Source organism: Trachurus japonicus, chromosome 1 (genome assembly GCF_045865225.1).
Source record: "Trachurus japonicus isolate A0001 chromosome 1, Traja_1.0".
Taxonomy (NCBI): Eukaryota; Metazoa; Chordata; class Actinopteri; order Carangiformes; family Carangidae; genus Trachurus; species Trachurus japonicus.
Genome location: NC_140907.1, coordinates 31758962 through 31786686, shown reverse-complemented (window position 1 = coordinate 31786686; position 27725 = coordinate 31758962). Strand labels below are relative to the sequence as shown.

Below are 27725 nucleotides of genomic sequence, written 5' to 3'. Positions count from 1 at the left end.
CTCCCGTCAACATGGCGGCCCAGCGGAGGAATTTAATGCAGAGCGTAAGTGAAAACTCAACTGTTTATTACTTTCACCGACATGTAAAGTCGCTGTAGATTGATTACTACTTTGTGTTGTGATCTATGTTGTCTTGTCCGACTGTCCTGTGTGTTGTTGTCGTCGCCGTCGCCGCTGTTTGTGTGTTGTTAGTTTCCTGTGTGCAGTCAGTGATGCTACTGCTAGCTAATTTAGTTGATGAGCTTATGAGGAGGTTTGCTCACAGTTTAACTCGACCCAGCCAGGTGTAATCTCTAAATAATGCGATTTATACGTGTCTACTTTCTAAATGCGGCGGCTATAACTAATCTACATATCTGTCACATAGTTGGTTGGAAGTAGCAGGAAACAACAGCCTGACTAACTAAAGGCTAACTCTCCACTTTGTAAACAAACGACTTCAGAGACTGGCTGTTGGCGTGAAACATGTTTATCCTAACATTTATCCTAAGATAGATATACTTTAATAAAGACACATCCTAAAGAGAGGTCCATAGCACCTTTATGTCTCCTTATAGTTTTATACAGATGTTGTTACTGTATCCTTAGTATTTATGCTACTAGCCTAAGTTATTATAAAGTATTCTATTCTATTGAAGATGCTGTGACACAATAATTTCCTGCAAAGGATTAATAAAGTACTATTCTATTCTATGAGAGTAAAACATATAGGATAGAAACGTCAGTGATATACAATCAATAAAAACACAAGAATAAAAAGGAAAGTTCTATTAGTCCAGTCATTTTATGAGAAAAGGTTAAACAAATTGCAACAGAAGCAAACTCATCTGATTTTGTATCCTCAACATGTCCTGAGTGAGGGAAAAAAAGCCCCGAAGAATCCCATTAGGGGAAAGTTTAGAAAAACACCCAAACATATCCCATTTATACGCATATTAAAAAAAAAATTCACGTGAATAGGGTAACATTTTTAACCTTTAGATATCTCCATGAAAATTACTGAGTTGATTACTTACATTAAGACAAACAAAAAATGTATTACAAGTTTCTTGAAATTCTTTGTTAACATGAGCAAATTTGCATAAATTTGCATAAATTGCACCATTTTGACGGCACACATATATGAAGTTGCTGTGGTGGTACCGGCATGAAAACTGGAATGAGTTGACTCCATCGGTCAACCGACAAGTTGACCACTTTAAATTTCAAGATGACTGCAATTTTTCAAGACAGCCACATCCTTAGTAGAGCAGGTATGACATGCTCCATCTCTATTAATGCTCATGGGTAGCCTAAATTTGTTCCATTCCTTTTTTAACTGTAATATCATATTACAGTTAAAAAATGTCTTGTTCAATCTTGTTAACATATTATATGTTAATATGTTGGATTATGCACTGTTTGCTCATGTCATACCTTCTCTACTAAGGATGTGGCTGTCTTGAAAAATTGCAGTCATCTTGAAATTTAAAGTGGTCAACTTGTCGGTTGACCGATGGAGTCAACTCATTCCAGTTTTCATGCCGTTACCACCACAGCAACTTCATATATACATGTGCCGTCAAAACGGTGCAATTTATGCAAATTCATGCAAATTTATGCAAATTTGCTCATGTTAACAAAGAATTTCAAAAAACTTGTAATACATTTTTTGTTTGTCTTAATGTAAGTAATCAACTCAGTAATTTTCATGGAGATATCTAAAGGTTAAAGATTTTACCCTATACACGTGAAATTTTTTTTTAATATGCGTATAAATGGGATATGTTTGGGTGTTTTTCTAAACTTTCCCCTAATGGGATTCTTCGGGGCTTTTTTTCCCTCACTCAGGACATGTTGAGGATACAAAATCAGTTGAGTTTGCTTCTGTTGCAATTTGTTTAACGTTGACCCCTTTTTTGGCCTAAAATTACTGGACTATATCTGAGAACAGCCCATTGACACAGCTACAGTATATACATAGGCTTTTAAACTAATATGTATGCTTAGGTTAGAAGAGTATCTTATACAGCCTTATAGGGTTATTTATACTGCTAATACCTAAAAGGTTCAAGGTTCAAGAGATCTATTGTCATTACATGTTAAAAACATGGGGTGGGACTAAATTATATATATAAAACTTTGCTTTCTGATTGTTATAATAGTGTTATACCGTCAGATAGGCCCAGTCTCATGTCAGACTGAGGTCTATGTTTTATTGTTTCACTGTCATCCTATGGAAACAGACGGTATAGATTATGGCGCCATTTTTCTGGTCAAGCAGGTTTTGATTAGACAGAGATTATAGAGGTGAGGTTAGATCACTGATACATCTCTGTTATGTAAAAGTGTTTGTAAAACACTTCACCAAATGTCTGAAGGAGTTGATAGCACCACAATCTGGAGCTGACCCAAACCACAAGTAGGCTATAGTTTAAGTGGAAACTTGTCTTTGGCTTCCACAGACATTGACGTCTGTGGAGAGAGCTTGTTTTGTTCTTCACTGTCAAATTTTCAAACAGCTATGACAAATTGTAAAATTCCATTTCAAGTATATGTTGAGAATATGCAACCAAATATTGTTCACTTGTGCTAATTGACCTGCAATACACATCTTCTTCTTATGTCTTCATGGTAAAATAAAAAAATGAATTAAAATGTCTTGAGAGTAAAAGGACCTTTTCCCTTTTTTTTGACCCTGACAGCATCAGAGCTGGACAGATGACCTGCCACTGTGCCAGATGTGTGGGGTCGGCACAGCCCCCAACTGTGTGTACAGCCCCGATGGGAAAGACACCCAGAGTCATCCCAACGAGGACGGACACCTCAGGTTCAGGTGAGAGTGAATCAAGTCAAAACGAAAACTAACTGAGGTGACGGCTGCTCATCGGGGTACACCAGTGATTTGTTATCAAAATCTTATGCAAAGTCTACACATAAAGTATTTAAATCTCATCATCCCTTGCCCATTAACAGGGAACCATGAATGTAAATCACACACCTTTTTTAAATACGTTAAAGGGATAGTTCCAACATTTTGGCAAATTGGCCCATTGCCATAATCCCTTTAGCAGTAGGTTCGTTACCTTTAATTGTCGGTGCAAGCTATTTTTAGAACGGCGGAGCAGAGCCGTGAGCTGCTCAGAGCTACGCTACGGAGGCTCATGGGATTTCTTGGTTTCCCTCATCAAACTCATCAAATACACAATCCAACAACTCCAAAACGCTCTGGTGGACAAGTTGTGACCTGCACATTCACCACGCTATGAGATAATAACAGAATGTTACGAGACAGAGTTGTTTTAGAGGTAAATTCATGCAAAACCGCTGATGCACGTTCCTGTCAGGGACAGCTTTTCAGCAAGTAGTCTCTGCATTTGCCTCTAAAACAACTCTGTCTCGTAACGTTCTGTTATTATCTCATAGCGTGGTGAATGTGCAGGTCACAACTTGTCCACCAGAGCCTTTTGGAGTTGTTGGATTGTGTATTGGATGATTTTGATGTTTGATGTGTATTTGATGATTTTGAAGAAATCCCATTAGCCTCCGTAGTGTAGCTCTGAGCAGCTCGTGGCTCTGCTCCGCCGTTCTAAAAATAGCTTGCACTGACAAATAAAGGTAACAAACCTACTTGCCAAAATGTTGAACTATCCCTTTAACTGTGAACTCCACTTCTAGGGATCAGATGCGTTATGACCCAGACATCTGGTTTCACACATGTCAGAACAGTTAACAGTGCAAAATCAGGTTATAGATGACTTGATTATGATCAACGAGCACGATCAGATAAAATATGTTGAACAGATTTCCGTGGCGTTCTGCGGTGTTGCTCGTCTAATCATGCATCAATAAATCACTTTGCTCCAGAAGACTGTCACACATGCAGCTCATTCAAGTATCAGATATTCAGTCATGTTGCTGCAAGTACGGCACGAAGAAGAGTCAGCCAAACACCTAAATGTCTCTGTGTTGTGTTGGAAAGTCCCAAATTCATAAAAGACATACGTTGTTATACATATAAAATAAGATAACACATTTCCACATTATGCAAAACACAGCTCAAACACTCATATTTTTAAAAAATCCTTACAAATAATAGAAATAAAAGGCAATACATATAAAAAGGCACCATGCAGCATCTGTACAAAAGATAGTAATGAGTCAGACAGTCTTTAGAGCTGTGCGTGAAAGATGTTTTGTTTTTTAAAAGTAAAGCAGAAGCCTCATGTTTGTGTCGTCTCGTGTCCACCGAGCAGAGGCGAGGACGGCTGCTTCCTGTACGGGGTTTTCAACGGCTACGACGGCAGCAGAGTGTCCAGCTTCGCCTCCCAGTGTCTGACGGCCGAGCTGCTGCTAGGACAACTCACCTCCACACACACGGACAGCGACGTCCGCAGGATCCTCACTCAGGTCTGCAAACCTCCTCATTACGTGTGAATGAAAGACCTGAAATGTTTTACAGAAGAAGTGTGGGTAACCCTTTAATTTACATGATAATGTCAAGAAATAGCAACCCATCTTCCTATAGAAAGTTGGGAGTCAGACTTCCATGTGATGGCGATGTACTTCCTGGCAACACACAAGGCCAGTGAGAGAAACTTATTTTGAGCATTTCTTAATCATGCATCAATATTTGTAGTATCTCCTAATAAACAGGTTTGAGGATCTAATGGAACATACACTCCTAGAAGTTTTATTGACTGTTATTTCTAGGCTATTTCTTATCACATAATTATTGGCCTGTAAATTAAAGGGTTACCGAAGTAAAGGAAATAAGTTTGGATTTTGGAAAGTTAACTGCAACTAAATATTAGATATTAATGTCAAAGTTGTCTTCACATCAATGATTCTTGTAGACAGAGTGAAACAAGCCTGGAGCTGTCGTTCCAGCAGTGGGGCTCACATTTCATTAAACCTCATCGTTGATTGTCGTCACATTTTGTCTCAAATCTTTCCAGACTGTGGGATGAAAGTGTTTTGTTCCCAGCTGTGCCGCTCCCTCACTTCAACAGAAACACAAAATTAGATGTAAATAATAATAATAACAATTGCAAGAAACTAATGAAAAATTGGTCCTTCGTGTCAAATCTGAGTTGAAATACTCATCTGTAACTGAGAAAATTAAGAAATTCATTGTATTTGACAGGAGTATGAAATCATTTTGGGCTTACAGCAGCTATACTTAGCTAGCTGTCTGTGTTATTATGATTCACATGCTGATACAAGATGTGTGTTTCCTGTTGTTGCAGGCCTTCGACGTGGTGGAGAAGAGCTACTTCAAGACGATAGACGACGCCCTGGCGGAGAAGGCTCACCTGTCCAACTACGTCCTCCCGCACAACGAGGTAAGTCCACACGCTGCTTCTCCAAAAAGCTCCTACTTGAAGGGTTTTCTCTCTGTCCCCCTATTTCCTGTCTCTCTACAGCTGTCTTATCAATTAAAAAAGACATAAAAGCCTCTAAAAAAAAACACTTTAAAAAAATAAAATAACAAAAAAGAAATAGGAGTTTTGTGTCTGTCTCCATAGCGACGGCAGACTCAAGGCAGGAATCAGTGTACGCTAATATGCAGCCATCGGAGAACGAGGCTTGTTATGTTCTAATTGGTCTCATCAGCTCGTTTCATTAGATAAGCCTGTCTCCGTTTCCCTCTCTGTGGATCCAGCTCACACACACACACACACACACACACACACACACTTATCTCCTCTCCTCTCCTTGATACAGCGCTGTATTTGGTTCTGATACTCTTCAAGGTGTGGGCGTTTGTCTGAGATGATGTCAGTCACTTTTCACTGGGAACATGCAGCAGACTCTTAATCTCCTTTTGTCTTTTCTCACAGTTTTTTTTTTTCTTATTTGCTTATCTGTTTTTTTTTTCCTGCTCACTATCTCTGGTGTTCTTCCTTCATCTCTTATCCTTTTTCATCTCACCTCCTGCCTGAATCCTTTTTTCCGTCTCCACCACTCCTCCCTTTTCCTCTTGTTTCCTCTTGCCTTTCATCTCAATTCGTGTGTTTCTCAATGCTCAGTGCTCTTTCATTTCACATCTCCTCTTTTATCAATTGTCTCATTTCCTCGTTTTCTTTTCCCTTTTCTTTCTCTTTATTTTTTTATATATATATTTTTTTTTCAAATATGATTTTTCACAAGGACAGCAGGTGTATATCAACATGAAATGTGTCTGTCGATTGCACACAGGAAGCATAAATGACACTTTGAACGTGTAAAATCAGATATAGTCAAAATATAATTACATTACTCATTGTTTACACAAAATATTTCAAGTATCTTTTAATGTATAACCAATTTTTAATCCCTCAGGGGAAGTGTTTGAAATATTCAGGTCATAAATTGTCATCTATACCAAATGTTTGTTTATGTAAATTGCAAATGACATGCTAACATTTAAATTCCTACCAATTCAGTGTTACGTTATTAAATAGACCAGTATCTGTGCATATACCTTTATTTTGGGGCACATCTGCCGATATGGTTCCAACATCATCGTTTTTGGAAAGTAACGGTATTTAGGAATCTTAACGATTAATTAATTGTGGCATTTAATACCACGATTGATTGTGAAAACAAGTAATTGTGACATCCCTAATACATACTGTATATATACAGTATATATATACATACCAGGGGATTGACCAAGAAATAAATACACTAAACAAAAGAACAAAAAAAGAATACAACTCCAACCATTAATGACAGATCGACACATGAAGAAACAAAATAAGAATTATGACTCATGTATACTTTCTTTCCCTCTCTCCCCCCCGGTTCCTCTCCGGTCAGAACGTGTCGTTCCACCAGCTTCCTCCTCAGAGTCAGAAGGTGCAGGAGCGTCTGAAGGAGCTGGAGCAGGAGGTGTCGGGAGGAGCCACGGCTGTGGTGGCGCTCATCCTCAACAACAAGCTCTACATCGCCAACGTCGGTACGAACACACATACACACACACACGTTCAGTTATTACAGGGTTACACTACACGTTTTTTGTTTTTTTCGTCGTTCACGATAGTCGTCTGTCAGATCAGACGATCATAGTGCTGGTTCTAGTTCTCACCGTGTCATCGCGAGTTCAGAGGTCATCGGGGAGGAGGTTTGTCAATCATGGCTATGGCCTATTGGTGGAGGGAACTCTGTCTTTCTATTGGTTAGTATCAGGAACACATCATAGTAGATGGATGGATGGATGGATGGGACAGACGTCGGCACCATACTACACAACGGAGGCAACATTTTTTGACTTTATGACTTAAAGTGATGTGAGAAATGTTTTATTCATACTCCTGCTGTATGTTGAGAGATTGTACTTTATTTCAGGAGTTTCATAAACTGTGCGCCTTCTCTCAAATCAACTCATGTCTCTGGGTCAAAGGTCACATCATGTGTTTATGAGCTGTTGGCAAAAAGTAATTCTTAACTTTTCAGACTTTTTAAATGAGATATTAGTGATTGTTAATTATCAGAGCGGTCGCAGATTATATCTGACTAGTGTTCATATCAATGTACTGACTTGTGTTAACAAGTATATGGTATAGATAGATAGATAGATAGATAGATAGATAGATAGATAGATAGATAGATAGATAGATAGATAGATAGATAGATAGATAGATAGAGGGTTGGGTTAGGGTTAGGTAAAAGAAAATACAAGGACACAGACAATACAAGAAAAAATACACCTACAAAAATGTAGTGTCGTGTAACCAGGGCAACACACAGACCAGAGCTGTCGTCACACCCACAGTCGTACTTCGATAGGGCTAATATGTATGTTAAATGCAATGACAGACCTTTTTTAAGCAACCAAAGCAGTCAAGTGTATTGATACACTTAACATCTAATTAGTGGTGATTGATGGACAATAAACTCAGCATCGACATCACAGTCACGTCAGTGTCGGCTCTACACCAGTAGATGTCAGGCTTCAGATAGGTTTGGTGTGTGTGGGTTTGTTCTCTCTTCAAAGTACTGAAATATGATCCATGCAGGCTCGACCACAAAGTCAGTGTGAGGTCGGTGGGGAGGGGAGGGGATGGGGTGTTCACACAATGCGGAATATCAATTCACAGCTGGAAATAAAGTAACTTCAAATAAAAAACTTTTCTCACATGCACCTGTGTTATTTACAGCAGGAAATACTGTTTTTTCAGACCAGAGGGGGAAACTTGGCAGCAGAATTTAGGATTTCAGCTCTTTTTTTTTTCGTTTTGTTTTTTGTACCTCCTTGTATTATAATATGCTTGTTATTAAAACAGTAGTTATGTAACCAGCAAAAACAAAAGAGGGAATATACAGAGGGAGCCAGTGCAGTTTCTAACCACAACAAGGAGGAAAAAGTAGCTGTGAAAACAGACTCAGCAGACACCACAGTGGGGAGTGTGCACACAGAACAGCTGCTTAGTGACAGAGGTTTTTGTTTGTCCCACTGATGCCAAATCATCTTTGTTATTTCTGATATTTGGAGAATCCTTTTAAAACAGGTTTGGTAAATGCCACAAACCGACCCTCAAGCCTGGAATTTTATTTTTTTTCATGAAGCCCTCTATCACTCACAGGCTCATTTTCCTGCTCTACCGAGAGGACGCTGCTGCTATTTATAGCAACCATGTAAGTTAAAGCGAGATGCACAGCATCCGCTGGAGGCAGGCAGCGTTCGGTTTGCTCAGGTGTGCCTCTTGCATATTTCATGTCCTGGTGCTTCAAGTTGGAGATGTCCAGTTCAAGCTTTTTATCTCACTCTTGCAGCCTTCTCCAGACCAGGTCGACAACACCTTAATGTCGGTGTTCAGAGAGAGATGATCATGCATCTGTCTGTACAATGAGTGACTCCTGGCCCTAAGGTCGTGGGTTTGATTCCCATGTTCACAGAGTCTGTGTGAGCTATGATTGAGCCACTACATGATGTTTTAAACATCTTCAAAATTGTATATTTCTATATACATTTCAGTTTGTTCACATAAGACTTCATTTTTTTCCCACCCATTCAACGTTTACACTATAGCTTGAAGGATTTTAACGAGTCAGCTCTATTTTTCTTCAACCCTTTTAGGACTTTCAGTTTTCAAACTACACATTATTCTGTTTTGTTTATATTTTAATTCACTTTTTTCCACTAATTTTCAACAATTCAGGTCATTTTTGACCCTTTCATGTCATTCAGCCTTCTGATTACAAGTTTGACTTCTACTCTTCAGCTTTTTCCTTAGTACTGGTTCAACAATGTTCTTAACCTGTCAGTTTTCAATATCATTGAGTAGACTTCAATATTTCTAATTTTCCAACTTTTTTATACTAATCTTCAACAGGTCAGGTGTTTTTTCCAACCATTTTATGTGAATCAACCTCCTTCTTCAACCATTGCTTCAGTTTTAAAATGTATAGAATGGCCTGCTCTGTGTATAAATGCTTTCATGGTTTGGCTCCACCACCACTGAAAGAGTTCATCAAAAAAAGAACAGTGAGAGGCATGAGCACCAGGGCTTGCGAGAGAGGTGACTGCGAGATTCCCCACAGGCGCACCTCATTTGGGAGGAACGTGCTGTCTGTGGTGGGGGAAGGCATTTGGAATAGTCTTCCCTCCACTATAAGGGAATGTCCCACTTATTCCTCTTTTAAAGGGAATCTTAAGCAGTGGCTTAAGGACACACAAGAGTGCGACCATTAACTGGACCTGGGGCGATATGACTGATTGTTTACTTACTGTGCTGTCTGGATGTTGTATTACTGTTATGTCTTGCACATTAATGTTTGTCCTGTCCTAGTATCGTGTCTAACATTGTTTTTATTGTTTTGTCTTTCTTGTTTGTGTAGTGCACTTTTATGTATTTCGCTATATGTATTGTATTTATTGTTTTGTTTTATTCCTTGTGGTGTACTGCTGTATTTTATTTATTTATTAGGGACGTCGGACGCAAATTAGCCGCCTGGCTATAATCCGGCATATTTACAGCAGTATTTCTTTTAGTTATACTAATGTTCATTAATATGCACTGTCCCTATTCAAATAAATGTTATTATTATTATTATTAGCTACATTAGCAGGCGCAGCATACAGTAGCTGAAGCAGTGTTGTCAGTTCCCAGTGTATTTGAGCAGACGTCATCTGTGACACTCAAACGTGCAGGATTTTTAACATGTTCTGCCTTTTTAACATTTTTCAGCTTTTAGACCTTCCAGCCCTGTAGCTTCAGGTTTTTCAGCAGTTTCTTCAGCTACTTCAGCCATGGCATTCAGCCCTCTGCATTTGAATGCATTTTTTTTAAGTTATTAATGTGAACCTATAATTAAGTCAACAGAGCTGCTCAGGGTGGTGGAGCAGGTATCCACACACCACTGTACAATGTGTGACTGTTGGTTTAAAGGTTGTCAGTTTGATTCCCATGTTGACACACAGCACACCAGACACACTCATGACTTCAGGACTCCTCTGATACATCTGCAGTTAGTTAGTCAGCTATTTTATATTTATATACTATGAACAGAGACACAGGTAACTTAATGTTTGGATATCTAAGTTGAAAGTCTGAACTTTAAGAGGTAATTCTATTTTTAAAAGTGCTGTTTAAATAGATATTTTATAATTTATTGTTATAATGTTACACTGGAAAGTCCCACCAGAAAAAAAAGAACAACATGTAAAGGATGCACTGCTGCAGCTTGAAGTCACTAGACAGGATCAGACGACCAGAGTGAGTATGTGACGTTCATGTATCTCCTAACAGTGATGCGACTAGACAGACAGAACATAGTGTATTTGACAGGTGAGGACATCTACACTGCAAAAACTCAAAATCTTTCCAAGAATAGTTGTCTTATTTCTTGTCAAAATGTCTCATTTCTAGTTAAAACTAATCTCTTTTCACTTAAATGAACTTGTTTTTAGATAATTTTCATTTGTTTCAAACATATTTTCACTTGAAATAAGTAGAAAAATCTGCCAGTGAAAGCAAGATTTTTGTGCTCGTAATAAGGAAGAAAAACTTGCCCCGCTGTCAGATTTTTCTACTTATTTCAAGTGAAAATCTGCTTGAAAGAAGTAAAAAGTGTCTAAAAACAAGCTACTTTTTAATGTGATGAGTCTTATTTTAAGTAGAATGAGATTTGTTTTGACTAGAAATTACATTTTGACTAGAAATAAGACAAATGTTCTTGGTAAGATTTTGATTTTTTTTGCAGTGTATACTGTCCCATACAGGGGTGAAGTATGTGACCTATGATTATGTGAACCGGTCTTTGGTTTGACACAGCACCTCATTGTGCAATAGAGATTTTACAACGCAACATAAATACAGCAGCTACACAAGATGACAAAACAAAAATAAGCAAATCAAAGTCAACAAATAAATACAGAAGGCGTGCAATAGACGTTTAGACCGAAAAGGTGTCCACTGAAGCATAGCTAGTTAAAGCTACACTACACTTATAAATAGTGTCTTGTAAAACTTGTATTGTACAGATCCACTTAAAGACAGGGTCAGCAGCAGTTAAACAACAACAGTGCTGCTCATCGTGCTGTCAGGCACTCGGTATCTTGCTCAAGGCCACTTCACTGGGGTGGATACACACTGACACAGGGCCATTCGGTGAGGTCATGGAAGTGTTTGGCCGCTGCTCAGTGTTTATATCTTTAAAGCATTTTGGTGTTATGAGGAAGAAAGCTGCTTGTGGTCGATCCGTCAGACTAACAAAAGGCTGCTGCGAGGCTTCCACTTAGCGTTGCTCGTTTTGTAGGTTGTTTTTTTATTTTATTTTAACTGCAGCTGTCTCCTCTCCAAAACAAACCAACCAGGTGTTTGAAACAACAAATGAAGCAGTTTCACATTTAAAGTTTTTTGCCAACGCCGGTGCAGCAGGTGTCATGGAAGCTGGGAGCTGAGATGTTTTTGCAAAACCTTTTGTTTAATCGATTCTCTGATCTGAACTTATGATCCAGATGTTCAGGAGGTTTGTGATCTTGCCTGATACTTGCTCGGCTTTTTTTCTGTCTTTCTCTGAGAACTGAAGATCCAGATGTTTGATAAATAAAATCCCTCATCTGTTTAAAATATAACACGATCAAGGTGAATCTGGAAAAAAAAAAATGTGGCGTAGAACTTGAGTTACACATACACACCGGGGATATGATGTCATTGATGGGCAAACAAATGAAACGGACCATTACGTCATTAAATTCATGTCTCTCTCTTGGTTTTCTGTAGGAAAGACAACTTAACTAAATCTAAAACAAATGTGTGGTCATTCTTAGACATTTTAACATGCTACATTCAACTTTATTATGCATTATATAGATAGATATGTAACTTAAAATGATTTCTGGCAAGATGTTACACCCACAGTGAAGGACCACCAAGCAGGGCTTTGTTAAATTGTTAAACCAGCACTGTTTATACACAATTCAGGCACAATAAAATTCCCTAAATGGGTCATTGCACAGCCAAGTGTCTAGTGTCTAGACAGTATGTTTAACCAAACAGCCAAATATTTTTTTTTGTGGTCATGGCGTGCTCTCCTCTCCTCTCACACAAATGCACACGCACGTAAATACGGGCGGTTGCGAAACGATCTCAGGCAATAATCGAGATTATTCTGCCAGATAACACGAGAGAGAAAAACTGATTTTCCACTCGGTTCTTGAAATTCCTGATGTTCAAAAATCGGTCGGGCCCTTTTACGCAGACACCAACAAACGCCGCTGCCAGCAAACACATGTTTTACACAACTGTGCAGAAAGTTTATTTCCACAGAAAAAAAAAACCCCGCCCCCTCCCTTAGGTCGTGTCATCGTCGTCGGCCTCCCTCAGACAGATGTCGATGCTCCTGATTCAAAGCCGATCCACCATGTTGGTCATTATTTGTGTGAATATCTGCTGCCAAAAACCAGGCTCCCTGCAAACAAACACCTGCAGGGGCAGTAACATGACAGCTTGTTCTGAGCGTATGGTGTGTGTTTATGTGTATGTGTGTGTGTATTAACGTGTGCGTGGGAGTGTTTTATGTGTGTGTGTGTGTGTGTGTGTGTGTACGCAAATCCTACTGAGAACCTTAAGCTGCAGAACGGAGAAGAAGAAGCATATGTGATGACTTTACTGCAGCAACCTGCAGGCCACCTTCTGTTAGATCCTTGACTTTGAGGAAATTCAAATGAAACTGCGGGAGACACACACACATACACACACACACACACTAACACACACACACACACTAACCTGAGGAGCCACAGTCATTTCCAAGTCTCTCTTTTTAAGAATCATCAAAGTTACACATAAAGCATCAGAGCCCAGCTGCTGCAGACGAGGCTTGTTTCATTTAATGTGTTATTCTTATTCCACTGCAGCGCTCATTATAAATCACTGTGGTTCACCTGGAGTTTTTCCTAAATCCCCTCAATGTAACGTTTTTATTTATCTTTATTTTTTCCATCTTTTCATTTCATTTCATTTCGATTTATTCCATTCATGGTTTACATACTTTGCACATATTTACATGCTGTACACATAATCACCATAAATGAAAAGGAGCAGTACCTGCCCCTTTCTGTTGTTATAATTGGCTTAATATCAACACCAATATTATACACTATTTCAAAAAATTAAAGATGATGAAACATATAATAATAACAAGTAAACTAACGAGCAAAATAGCAGTGGACACCACTCGTCTATCTATCTTTTATTTTTTCCCTTCTTTTTCTCTTTCTCTTTCTCCTTCTTCTTTTTTGTAGGCGCTTATTTTTTCTTTTTTAAACATTTTCTTAAACTGAGATATATTTGCACAACTTTTCAGTTCCTTGCTTTGTGAATGCCGTAGTTTTACACCTGCAACAGAAATACACATTTGTTTTAGTCTTAGCCTTGCAAATGTATGTTTAAAATCAAGCTTCAGTCTGTTATCCTCTTCCTCCAAGTTGAACAAGTTCTTTAAATGTTCTGGTGATGATCTGTTCTTTGCTTTATACATTATTTTTAAGGTCTGAAGATCTATTAGATCGGCCACTTTCAATAAACCTGCAGAAATAAAAAATCTCTTTGATTCTATAGCATGAAAAAAGCCCCTCACCCTCTCTCTAGGATCTCATTTTCTTTTTTCTCCTCAAGGACGAGGCGTGGAGCTAAAATAATGGGAGGAGGAGGGTCGGGGTAATAATTAGTAGCAGGTAGAAAGGAGGACTGCTCTCCCCACCGGGCCGTGGTGGTGGGTGTGTGCAGGCGGGGTCGGGAGTTCAGAGTTGACAGAACATGGATCCCAGGGAGGTTTTAAACGTAGGAGTAAGCGTGCTCTGAAAAAGCACTCCCAGCTGTGTGTTGATGTGAAATATATTTGACAGTAAAGGTCGTATGACCCATAATTTGATATGCTGGGAGTGGGAGTGGGTGGATGGGTGGATGGGGGCAGCAGCCAAGGATACATGAACAATACAGCGGTTGAGGGGTCGGCTGATTTCTACCTTAACGACTTTGTTTTTGCTCACGTGAACATGGCGGTCGGTCGGGTTTTCTAAATGGTTCGATGGAGCGTTTTGGAACTTATGAATCAGCTGGAAACACTAAATTGTCACGTCAAGACTGAGTTTACACGAGTGAGTCCTGCACAGAGGCACAGAGATGCACGGGGTCTCCTGTTGTTTCACTACACCGCGGCTGAGTGGGACGACCTTGTGCGTAGATAAGATTAGCAGCACAAACGGCTCCGGGCGTTATCAGAGCTTACAGTTGTGAGCATCAAGCTCCACAACCCTGTATTTATTATGTAGTGCTTCTTCTTTTATTTTTATTTTTTTAATGGACCAGAGCATCTTAGGTGATTAATTGACTGAGGATTGGTTGGGTGTGTGAGTCACCTCAGAGCAATGACAGCACGGTTTTTGTGTTGAAATAAACATAAGAAGAAAGAAATTACAATTCATATAATGTTTTTTAAAATATATAATTTCAATAGATTTTAATTATTAAGTGGACAAATGTTGTTGATTAAGTTATATCTAGATACGTATCATATTGTAACTTATTGTATTGCATAAAACTATATTATATTATATTATATTATATTTAAGCAATACATAGGAAAGGCAAGGCAATTTTATTTGTATAGCCCGTTTTTACAAACAGTTTGTCTCAAAGGGCTTTACATGGCATCGTAACAACATCCTCTGTCCTTAGACCCTCACATCGACTGAGGAAAAACTCCATGGAAAACCCTTTTAACAGGGAAAAATCTGAGAAACCTATATGACACGCTGTGGTATATGCTCATTATACCACAGCTAAGGGGCGTTCTTTGGCCCTACGTGAAGCAGAGGGACCAAAACCCTCTTAGCTGTGGTATAATGAGCATATACCACGGACTGGAGTGATGTGTTGCTAATACACAATTGATTTCATGTAGTTTTTATTCAATCATGCTCTAAAAAAAATAGCCTGACTGTAAGAAAAAAAGAAATAGTCCCACCTCTCCGGACGTTAGCTCTGCATGTCGTCTTTTCCTCGGCTCAATCCACTCATCCATTGTTAACCCTCCCCGGAGATGAAAGTTAACCTTGACCATGTGAATTCAACTAATTTAGTCTATTTGTGATTCATACTTCCCTGACGAGGAGTGATATACTGTGATAAGGCTTTAGAATAGAAGCGAGCTGTGTTATACACTCATTATATCACAGTTAACAACTGTGATACAGTATAATGAACAGATAGCTGGATTTAACCTTTCCATTTCATATTATATTATATTATATTATATTGTAAATGTAAATGTATATTGTAAAACTAAAAACTAAACACAGACATGAAGGTTGAATGAGCTTTTATCTGGCTCCTTGCAGACTGAAACCAAAAACATTATAGAGCAGCAAACATCTTCACTTTGTACAGACATAGTCATTAATGATAATGGCTGCACTCCATTTAAGGTGTTCCCTAGAATTAGCCTTTTTCACAGCAGACACTTTTATATCTTGATTTTGACTGCGTTCCACTCAAGTGTCTTGGGTAAATAAAAGGCTGTTTGGATACAAGCACAAAACCTTGACCTGGGATCATCCTTTAATAGTATCATTTGCACCTCTAAACCTCCTCCTCTCTCCTTCATTGACAGAGATTTCTGCACCACAGATTGCCGTTGTGTTTCTAATATCTTGGTGAATTACAGTACTCGTTCTCAACATGATATTTTCTGCCTCTCTCTCCGGTTCTAGGGACCAACAGGGCTCTGCTGTGTAAGTCCAGCAGCGACGGCCAGAACCAGGTTCTCCAGATCGGCCGACCGCACAGCACCGACAACGAGGACGAGCTGCAGAGGCTGGCCGCTCTGGGTAAGACACAGACACGGCTAAATGGGACAAACAGGTTTAATTACCACAGTTAGTTTGGTTTGAATTTCCTGTTGAAAAAAAGAAAGAGTCGGATCCAGAGCAGCATTCATTCAGAAGTTAAATCAGCACAGATTAATTTTTTTAATGAATGCATGCTCTGGTCATAGACTAGGGATGTCACGATTATAGATTTTCTTGGTACGATTATTGTCAGAGAAATAATCACGGTATTACGATTATCACGATTATCACCCTATGCATTAATTAATTTCACAACACCATGTATGTGTAAAATCAAATGTAGTCTTAATAATTACAATGCTAATTATTTACACAAAATGTTTTAAGTATCTATTAATAAAGGACCAATTATATTCCCCAGGGGAAGTGTTTGAAGTCATTAATTGTCAAATATACCAAATGTTTAAGTTTATTTTAAATCGTTTTTTGTTTTAAAGTGACATGCAAAAAAATGGACCGGTATCTGTGCATTTTCCTTTACTTTGGCGCACATCTGTCGAGATGGTTCCGACATAATCTTTTTTGGAAAGTGATGGTATTTAGGAACCTTTATGATTAATTAATTGTGGCGTTTACTACTGTGATTAATTGTGAAAACAAGTAATCGTGACATCCCTATCATAGACTGTATAAAGGCGCCGGGTTGGACCATGGACTACATTACGAATCTGATTTGGGGGGAAGATTGACAGCCCTACAGGAGACCAGTGTCTATTTGAGACTCTACTATTTGAGAATTTACTGTGTATGAACACACACACACACTTTGATAACTGTGAATCTGACTGAAGAAGAAGCAGAGTAGTGTTTGTGGTTGTGCTGCTGCAGACAGACGTCAGATGATCTGTCGCCTTTTCACTGCACAGCAGCAGATTCAGTTCAACAGAGCCTCAGTCATTAGGCAGCAGACTATAGCTGGCACAGAGACACACTGGGAGTCGTCCGTTGAGGGCGGGCAGCCGGGCTAATGGGCCCGTAACGAGCCTTACATGTGTATGGAAACAGAAAACACATACGTGCACTGTGATTGGCTCCTGCAGGAGAAGCGTTGGCTGCCGCGTGGCACCTGCAATAAATATCAGAGGGACTTTTACATTAACTTAACGGCACAGTTTCCCAGCAGCTCCCGCTGCCACGCCATTTAGATGATGAGGCGCTGCTCCGTCTCTCTCTGTCTCTGCCAGTCGGGACTCTCATAATTATTCTGCTGTCCCGGCCCCTCCTCTGAATGATTTAAATGAAATGGCAGTCATTCCATTAACCCAGCTGAAGGTGACCCCTCTCTTCCCCCCCTCCTCCAACCACCACCACTCAAACACAAAAATGCTCCACCAACCACCCCCAGCTTCTCCTCATTGCTCTTGTCTTCTTGCTTTCTCTCCTCTCCCAGGTGTGGACTCGGCCCGTGTGAGGCAGGCGGGACAGATAGCGGGCCAGAGCAGCACCAGGAGGCTCGGAGACTACCGGGTCAAATTCAACCACAATGAAATCGACCTGCTCAGGTGAACTCTTCAGTAGTAGTAGAAGTAGTTTCAGGGTTTCCGCTACATGCATTTTTTCTCAACTAAATTATTAGCGCCACTGCTTAAAGCAGAAGTAAGCGATCCGGTCGTTTTGGCTAACTTCCTGTCAGCCGATGGAGTTAGCAGTCCCCGCCCTCGTCATGGATCTATTGGTCCTCGTCCCTACGTCACCACATTCACGCGCATCCCTTGGCTGCACACACAGAGAGGACCGCCCCTTTATGCCATTCTCTCTCCTCATTGGATAAAGGTTGTAGGATACAAGGAAAGTTTTCTCCTCGGCTTACAGCAGAGCAGAGTGACTGACAGACCCGTGTTTCAGACCAAACACTCTATATAAGTGTTTGCTGTCAGAAGATATAACTATTTAAGACTTATATTAACACAGATATTCCGCTTACTTCTGCTTTAATGTATTTTTTTAATTGGTCGGTCCTTTGTTGATCTACTTTTTAAGTTATATTGTCTTGATGTCTTTTTGTCTTTTCCTTCTCTGTCTGACTTCACAACATGTCAACTTATTTGTTGTCATGAACGATCAGAGGTATCGAGAAGAAAGAAAGTTTATTTTTGATCATGTGCACATGTTGTAAGATCAGACATAACATTTCAGGATTTCAGATTATTTAGTTAATGTTATATACTGTATGCCTGGCCTTGATCCTTCCTGTTATTTAACCCTTTAATGTGATCAATAATTTGTAGTGTTGCCAAAAAATTTTGCTAAAAATGGAAAAGTCCCTATAAACTACTCTTGACCAAAACTTGTAGTCAATAAATAACGGAAAAAATAAAAAATAAATAAATAAATAACCACATCAATTTCAGATGTAGGTTACCAATTTACCATTCGAGTCAATGCAGCAAAAACACATATAATTCAGTCTTGTTTATACATTTGAATCATACTCTACCTTAATTTATTTTTAAACTGTGTGATCTTCCGTCAGATATCATCATATCATCCAGATTTGTTGTTTTTTTAAAGTGAGTTTTCTACAGGAGCAGTCGGCCTGCCTCACTCCCCTCCAGGCAAGAAAGGGATCCTTTTATTTCCCCCCCTATAAATGTTGCACTATTCCTTTAAGAGCCGTTCTTCAAGGTGAAACTGGGGCAGCTCATGAAATATTTTGAAGTCAATTTTTTATTTTTTTTTCTTCTTCTTCTTCTGCTTCTTCTCTTTATCAGTGTTTGTACAGAGCAGCACCTGGGCAGTGGAGGCCGCGTTATCAGATCTGACTCTGCTCCAGCCCTCACTTTGTTTTTTCTCTCTTTCTCTCTTTCTTTTTCTACCACGGCTGAACCTCTTGAAATTCCATGATCCAACCCCCCCACCCCAACCCCCCGCTGAACTCATTTCCTGTTCCTGTCTGCCGTCCCGGCCAAAGCGAATCAGGCTCACATTAACCATGAGTCATTTCATTTCAATAACGATCCCAAACGTAATGTGTAACAGAATATCGTTGCAGGGTTTCCTCCTCTTCAGAGCCATCAGAGAGAGAGGGAGGGAGAGAAAGAGGGAGTGAGAGTGCAGGAAGTTAGATGAGTCAGAGTAGAAGCGGTTGTTTGGATCTATGTGATTATCTAGATTTATTGTATTTTCAGCAGGTGCACTTACATCTCTCTGTCTCAGTGCCTTCCTCTCTCTCTCTCGCTTTCTCTCTGTGTTTGATATTAATTTATCTCCTCATATATCTCTCTCCTCCTCCTCCTCTTCCTCCTCCTCCTCTTCTTCCTCCACCATCAGTGCGGCCAAGACAAGGCCAATCATCTCGGAGCCGGAGATTCATGGCAGCCAGTCTCTGGACGGAGTGACGGGCTTCTTGTTGCTCATGTCAGAAGGTCTGATCAACGCCCTTGAATCCGCCCACGGCCCCGAACAGGCCAATCAGGTTCGTGCATTCATCCTGATCATGTCTCCTCTCTCTCTCTCTCTGTCGCTTCTCGAACCGTTTTTCCCTCCACTTGTTTTTCTGCTTTTTTTCTTTTTCTTTTTTTTTTTTAAATCTCTGAATTAATGTTGCTCATCCTTCGTTTGAAGTCCACCCACTCTTCTTTCTTACCTCCTTCCTTCCTGTGCTTCTTGTCATCACCTCCTACCCAGACATTCATCTTCCTCTCACTTTTCCCGCCTCTTCTGTTTTCCTCTTCAGCCCAAGTGTCTGTTTTCTTTTTTCCCCCCTCACTTTTAGTTATATTGTCTTTCTTTTTCCTCCTTCTTCTTCTTCTTGTCTTCTCTTCTCGTTTTCATCATCATTACTTTTTCAACAACTAGAAATAGATAGCATTTTCAGCAGGAAATGCATGTGAATGCTGAAAGCAGCTGAATGCCAATACTGAAGAAATGCTGAACTTGTTGAAACAATGCTGGATTAACTGAAGAAACTGCGGAAGCAATGTTGAAAAAGGCTAAAGCTGAAACATAAAACTTGAAGGCCGAGAGATGAAAGTCTTTCTATGGGCGAAAAAGCAGTAGAAATGTTAAAAAGGTAGAAGAAACTGTCGAAATACTGCATGTGTAACAGTGGAAGAGTTTGAAGAAAGAAAGAACGAAAGAAAGAAAGAGACAGAGACGGGTAGATAGAAAGAAAGAAAGAAAGAAAGAAAGAATGAAGTAAAAAGACAGAGAGAGGGGGTAGAGAAAAAAAGAAAGAAAAAAGAAAGAAAGAGACAGAGACTGGTAGAAAGAAAGAAAGAAAGAAAGAAAGAAAGAAAGAAAGAAAGAAAGAAAGAAAGAAAGAAAGAAAGAAAGAAAGAAAGAAAGAAAAAGACAGAGAGAGGGGGTAGATAAAGAAAGAAAGAAAGAAAGAAAGAGACAGAGACGGGTAGAAAGAAAGAAAGAATGAAGTAAAAAGACAGAGAGAGGGGGTAGAGAAAGAAAGAAAGAGACAGAGACGGGAAGAAAGAAAGACAGGGAGAGAGGGGTAGAAAGAAAGAATTAAGTAAAAAGACAGAGAGAGGGGTAGATAGAAAGAAAGAAAGAGACAGACGGGTAGAAAGAAAGAAAAAAGGAAAGAATTAAGTAAAAAGACAGAGGGGTAGATAGAAAGATAGAAAGAAAGAAAGAAAGAAAGAAAGAGACAGAGGGGGGAAGATAGACAGACAGACAGACAGACAGACAGACAGACAGACAGACAGATACTGTAGACAGACAGACAGACAGACAGACGTTTCTCTGACTCCCGGTCTCCTCTGCTGTGTGTCGCTGCAGGAAATCGTTGCCATGGTAGCGGCGGAGCTGGCCCAGCAGAGCGTTCTGGAGGCCGTGGCTCAGTCGGTGGTGGAGCGCGTGAAGCGGCTGCACCACGACGTCTACGTGTCCGGCCGTCAGAGGGCGACCTACTGTTCTCGCCACGAGGACATGACCCTGCTCATCCGAATGCTCAACATGCCGCTGGCCGACTCGGCGCTCACGCCCACACAGGGTAGGAGAGGGGCATTCTGGGATTAGTTCGCATTTCACACACACACACACACACACATGCAGCCAAATCCAGGGACAGACGTCGGCGCTGTTCTACACCACCGAGGCCAGTTTTTGACTTTATGACTTGAAGTGGTGTGAGGAATGTTTTATTCATACTTGTACTGTATGTTAAAGGAATTGTACTTAATTTCAGGAGTTTCATAAACTGTGTGGCTTCTTTCAAATCAACTCATGTCTCTGGGTCAAAGGTCACATGTGTTTATGAGCTGTTGGCAAAAAGTCTTTTTCAATTCTTAACTTGTCAGACTTTTAAATCAGATCTTGGGTACTGGTGTTCATGTCAATGTACTGACATAGATAGATAGATATCTATCTATCTATCTATCTATCTATCTATCTATCTATCTATCTATCTATCTATCTATCTATCTATCTATCTATCTATCTATCTATCTATCTATCTATCTATCTATCTATCTATCTATGTCAGTACATTGACATGAACACCATAGATAGATCTGTGTATTTGATGAGTTTGATGAGTTGAAACAAAGAAATCCCATTAGCCTCCGTAGCGTAGCTCTGAGCAGCTCACGGCTCTGCTCCGCCGTTCTAAAAATAGCTTGCACCGACAATTAAAGGTAACGAACCTACTCCTAAAACTATAGGGATTTGCCAAAATGTTGAACTATCCCTTTTAATTTAATTTGCCCTGCCATAGTGTCACATTAATACCCACCAACCCACTCATCACCACGAGCCAATCAAACTGGTTATTGGCAGTTTGAACAGGTCAGTCTGACAGTGGACAGGCCTAAAAGAAGAGTGTAAATATAACACCTGAACTTTAAACCTTCCCATGTTGAAAACCATTCATTCCACCTTAATCTAGAAATTAAAGGAAATAATAATAATTAGTTAAAAAAAAAAATGTTTTCGATAGATAAACTTCTGGAACTTGTGTTAGACGTCAGGATGTGAGAATCATGAGCAGGAGAAGAAGAAACTTCAAACACCGTCTGTATGCCAAGTCTAATATCTACAGCTGTTACTTCAATTTGTCAGATGTTTAATCAGCATTTAGGCAAATATGAGCTTCAGAAAATCAGAAACATCTTGAAGTTTAGGAAATGCAAAATTCACGTTAGCGGCGTATTATCTTTTGGCTCGGTTCCTCGCGGATAGAAATGAGTTCTACGCTGGAAAAAGCTGCACTTCAAAAGAAATCTTAATATAATACCAAGGTTTATCCCGGCCTGAGCTGCCAGCCTTTAGAAAACCACATCAAAGAATTTAGAGGTGAAGCCAAAAATATCACATTGAGCCAAAATAACAAGGTGCAGAAACTTAAGTCTCCGGTCGGAGTTTCTTGATGATTGTAGTTAAACCACAGACGTGTTGATTTCTTTTTTTGATACTTTTTATTTAGTATTTTCAATTTAAGACAAAACAAGTTGACATCAAGCTGTCAGGGAATTAAAACAAAAACACAGACGAATGGGGGCTCCTCGGTTGATAATCCTATATTTAATGTCCTCCAGTGTCTTTACTTGTTAGCGTCCTCAATTGTTTTGATAGAAGCAGTCCATTTCTCCCATTTCCTGGGAAATGTGGCTCCTCTAGATCTGAGAGACAAAGTCATCTTTTCCATTAAACGCATTTCCTTCACTCTGTCCATCCATTGGTAATGGATGCTTGGAGACTCAGTTTTATACCAGCTAGCGGATTATCCGGGGGGGGGAGGGGGGTGTATTCGTGGCGGACGTAATTGACGGAATCAATTTGTGGCGCGTGGTCTTGATTCTGTGGTGCAGTGCCACACATTGGTCTATGCATGGGAAACACTGAGTTTACTTATTATTATATGTTTCATCATCTTTATTTTTTTGTGTATAATATTGGAGCTGATACTAAGCCAATGCAATTATAACTATAGAAAGGGGGCAGGTACTATAAGTTTTTCTTCATCCTGCTCCTTTTCTTTCATAGTGACTATGTGTACATCATGTAAATATGTGCAACTGTGTGAAGTATGTAAACCATTAATGGAATAAATCAAAAAATGAAATGAAAACAACTGACAACGACTGCAGGACTTTCATCTGTTTGTTTTCTCCTCCCAGGCGGTCGTATCTACCCGGTGTCGGTGCCCTACTCCAACAGCCAGAGCACCAGTAAGACCAGTGTCACCCTCTCACTGGTCATGCCGTCCCAGAGCACGCTCACCAACGGCACCAACACCGCCTCCACCCTGGAGGAAGGCACCCCAACGCCTGGGTAAGCTTGATTTCGCTTGATTTCTACTCCTTTAGATGTTTTTTTCCCCCCTTGCTTGCTATCCTCTCCCGCCGTTTTTTATTTTTTGTTTTGCCTCATATTTGTTGTTGTGCCATTTTCCTCCTCACCCCGTCGTCTCCGGCGCTTCCTGCCATATATGTCTTTAGATGAGCGTTGTCTGCGTGTTTTCTCCGACTCGGCACTTCCTTCCCTGCTGCTGAGTTTATTTATTTTCACTCCTTCATCCCTCCCTCGTTATATTTGTTTTAGGTATAAGCTTGATTTTGGCTCCCCCGTGTCCCGCCGCTGCTACGCTTATTGATGTGTGAGCACAGTTTTCACCTCCCCACTGTTTCCTCCGTGTGCTCAGAGTCTCAGGACCGGGGTTTTTCTTCACAGTCGACTATATAATAAGAAGATTGATCAAGTACAGCTGCACAGATATTACAGTATTCAACATTCCCATGAGAATACGCTGTGTAGCAAATACAGCAGTGTAAGTATAGCCTATACATAAATAACATCCTGGTGATCACACAGGAACTCATTTGTGCTTTTTTCAAGGTAGTAATGACTTTACAGATTGTTGGACAGCTGGTGGCAACAACAAGGTTTTTAACACAACCTGTGCAACATGTCAGAGCATAGCGTCGTAGTAGAGCGACTTATAAAAGGCTCGCTACAGTGTGATGCGATGACAGTGATTATTATAATAAAAATTATACATTTTATTTGTAAGCACTTTTACAAATGCTCAAAGACACTTTACACTTTTGAAAATCATAAAACAGAGCGAAGTCAGAATAAAATAAAATTCAAAAACAGCAATAAAACAGACAAACTTATACATTAAAAGCTTTAAAGAGGTGAGTTTTGAGCATGGTCTTGATGAATGATGAATTATATGTGCAGATAAGGGATGCACCGATCCGGCTGTTTCAGTCCCAATGCAGATACCTGATACCTGACCGATACCCGACACCGATCCGATACCACTGTTGAAATGATAAACTGTGTACGTTGCTGTGTGGAAGACAGTGAAGGCATCAGGGCTTGACTTATACATTACTTTTCCTAACTGGGTAACACGTTGTTGCTCTGTGTTTGTTGCTACGCGTGCTGCCGACATGTGATATACAGTGTTGCGCGTCTTGAATAGATCATGCATCGGCCCCATTATCCGATACCCAATCCAGCTATTCAGTCAATATCTGGACCGACAGACGATCTTATAATTGGCTCGGTGCATCCTTAGTCCAGACCTGCTTTCATTGCAACTGTTTGCATTGGGAGAAAGACTAATTTACCTGACTCTATGTTAGGTTAAATAATTTATTATATGTAATTATGTTATAGTTTGCATTTTTTATGTTAAAGACAGCTGCCACTTTGACTGACGTTTCCTTTTAAATTCATAATGTCAGCATCCTGTCCACCTGCTGCCTCCCTCCCTCCCTCTCACTGCGCTGTGCACTGATAAAACCATGACTCTGTCCATGGTGCTGAAGCATCACACAGATTCACACAAACTAAATTGTCTCTTTAGATAATAAAAAAAGTTCCCTCAGGGCATTTACAAAGACAGACTGTACAATGTTCAGAGAGACAGACAGACAGACAGGTTTCCTGAAGCAGAGAAGTGGCCGTTGTTGGAGTTGTAGTGTTGCTAAGTGAATTTTCACCACCAGGAAGTGACCAGGTTGTTTGTGTTTGGGATGATTCACTCACAGTGACTTTCTGGTTTCCTGTGAATTACATGAACCCAAAAAAAACAAAAAACCTAATAATAATGGCCCTGTTTGAATAAAGGTAACAGGAAAAACAGTGATTTCTCTCAGTCAGGACATTAACCTGAATCATCCTGTCCTTGTCTTCACTTTCGCACCATTTGAAAAGATATTAGTTTTGTGTGCAATGACATCAATCATTTTAGAGGTAAATTCGTGTAAAACTGCTGATGCGCGTTCCCGGTTTTTCATCAAGCAGTCTCTGCATTTGCCTCTAAAACAACTCTGTCTGGTAACGTTCTGTTATTATCTCATAGCGTGGTGAATGTGCAGGTCACAACTTGTCCACCAGAGCGTTTTGGAGTTGTCGGATTGTGTATATGATGAGTTTGATGAGGGAAACCAAGAAATCCCATTAGCCTCCATAGCGTAGCTCTGAGCTGCTCACGGCTCTGCTCCGCCGTTCTAAAAATAGCTTGCACCGACAATTGAAGGTAACAAATCTACTGCTATGACTATAAGGATTATGGCAATGGGCCAGTTTGCCAAAATGTTGAACTATCCCTTTAAAGGTACTAGGATACATTTAGATAAGATGAACTTAGCATGATTACTAATTTGCTCAGCATCCTTGTGTCTGTTTTGTCCGTCTGGTCTCCTGCTTGGTGTGTAACATGATAGAAACGTGTGAACGCTTCACTTCCTCTCTCTGCGACGGCGGCAGCGAGGATTCCTCTCCCTGTCTCCACGCCAGACTGTTCCTGTCTGTCACTCACTCACTGTCTAACTGACTCACATCTATATTATATTTCTCTTCCTCATGGTCCCCGACTTGCCAACGCCCCCTTCTCCCCCCTTCTCCCTCCTCCTCTCCGTCCTCGCCTCTTCCTTGTTTTGTTTTGTTTATCGCCGATCCTCCTTCTTCAGCACGTTCCGCCCCTCCACCTGCCAGACTTCCGTCGTCGACATCCTGCAGCCCATAATTGAACTCCCTTTTTCCTCTCTCTCGCCGCTCCCCCTCTCCACTTCCCTCTTCTCCCTCTCCACCACCAACCCCCCTCCTCCCCCTCCCACCCGTCCCCTCCACGTCTCCACCTCTCTCCTGTGTCTGTCCACCCCCGACATGGACGCCTTCCTCCCCCCTTACGCACCCACTTCCATCCCGACCCTCATCCCCGTCTCCTCCTCCTCCTACTCCCCCCCGTCCTCCTCCTCCTCCTCCTCCTCCCTCCCCAGCAGCCAGAGCCCGACGGCCACGCTCCAGTCCACCAACACCCAGACGCAGAGCTCCAGCTCCAGCTCGGGCGACGGCAGCCTGTTCCGCCAGCGGGGCAGTCAGGCGGCGCAGCCCGACGAGACGGGCCGCGTCCCGCCCTACGTGGACTTCAGTCAGTTTTACCGCCTGTGGGGGAGCGACCACAGCGACGGCCAGAGCACCCAGGGAGGACTGGGACCGCAGTGACCAGGAGGAGGAGGAGGAGGATGCATGGATTGTGGAGGGAGGGAGGGAGAGAGATTTTTAAAAGGTGGTTGGGCTGACCCATGAAATGCTATTAATGTATCATAAACTTTAAAAATTAAAGGGATGCGTGAACATTTTTTTTTTCGTGTCTTGCCTCACTCCCGAGTCCATAACAAGCAGGTAGACACCATCCTTTAGACTGTGCGTGCAATAACAAGGGAGATAGAGCTGTATCGCCCGTAATTAGCTTAGCTCAAACGCTGGAAGTGTATAGGTAGTGTTAGCCTGCCTCCACCTAAAGTCATCAGAGTAACTCTTCATCTACTCTAAACGGACCGATCTTCGTCTCAGAGCTGACAATACTCTCCGATAAGGCATCTTGAGCGGTCAAATGCCGGTAACGGGACGAGATCGATCAAAACGGAGGGTTCAAGCAAAAACGGTTTATTTTGGTTCAAGCTAGCTACATCGAGGGTAGGTTAGCTTCCTATTTCAAAGTAAAAGCACTTCTGTATGTAAAGGGCAACAGGTGTTTTATTTTGTGAAAGTAACCGGAAGTGCGGCTAGCTTGAGTAGCGCCAAATTCGTCCGAACAAAATTGTAAACAGCTGGTATTTAGACAAATTAACGACACACTGCTGATCTAAACGTCTACTTTCTCGCCTAAAAATGTTTGAAATGTCGATAAAGTGATATATTTACAGAGTTTAGAGCTAAAATGAAATCAGCTTCTGACTGCTGATTTCGGCTTGGGCAGGAGGCAGGCTAACACTACCCATACACTTCCAGCGTTTGAGCTAAGCTAATTATGGGCGATACGGCTCTATCTCCCTTGTTACTGCACGCACAGTCGAAAGGATGGTGTCTATCTGCTGGTCATGGACTCGGGACTGAGGCAAGACACGAAAAAAAAAAATGTTTGCGTATCCCTTTAAGTGACCTGAAGGTGCATGAGGGGTCGGGGAGGGGGGTTCAATTCAAGGTCTTG

At 40.8% G+C, this 27725-nt stretch overlaps 1 protein-coding gene across 3 annotated transcripts; it reads left to right on the top strand.

Annotated features, from left to right (window-relative positions):
* Positions 1–26859, top strand: tab1 (TGF-beta activated kinase 1/MAP3K7 binding protein 1). 3 transcript variants are annotated; one of them, XM_085785557.1, is made up of 11 exons: positions 1–44; positions 2685–2815; positions 4236–4389; positions 5229–5324; positions 6802–6922; positions 16184–16300; positions 17712–17823; positions 19592–19736; positions 21056–21269; positions 23395–23548; positions 26512–26859. In XM_085785557.1, the coding sequence occupies exons 1-11, from the start codon at positions 12–14 to the stop codon at positions 26735–26737; spliced, it is 1503 nt and encodes a 500-aa protein (XP_085641683.1). In that variant the 5' UTR covers positions 1–11; the 3' UTR covers positions 26738–26859. The 3 variants fall into 3 exon arrangements, with proteins under 3 accessions (XP_085641683.1, XP_085641679.1, XP_085641672.1); XM_085785553.1 differs by having other exon boundaries at positions 6784–6922; positions 26515–26859; XM_085785546.1 differs by having other exon boundaries at positions 6784–6922.
* Positions 26860–27725: the final 866 nt, after the last annotated feature.

What these genes read in the sequence shown, in the direction of transcription:
- tab1 (XM_085785546.1), top strand. Translation starts at nt 12, where the DNA reads ATGGCGGCCCAGCGGAGGAATTTAATGCAGAGC. An exon ending in TCCGCAGGATCCTCACTCAG is followed by an intron (nt 4,390 to 5,228) that starts GTCTGCAAACCT and finishes CTGTTGTTGCAG; the next exon opens with GCCTTCGACGTGGTGGAGAA. An exon ending in GCAGAGGCTGGCCGCTCTGG is followed by an intron (nt 16,301 to 17,711) that starts GTAAGACACAGA and finishes CTCCTCTCCCAG; the next exon opens with GTGTGGACTCGGCCCGTGTG.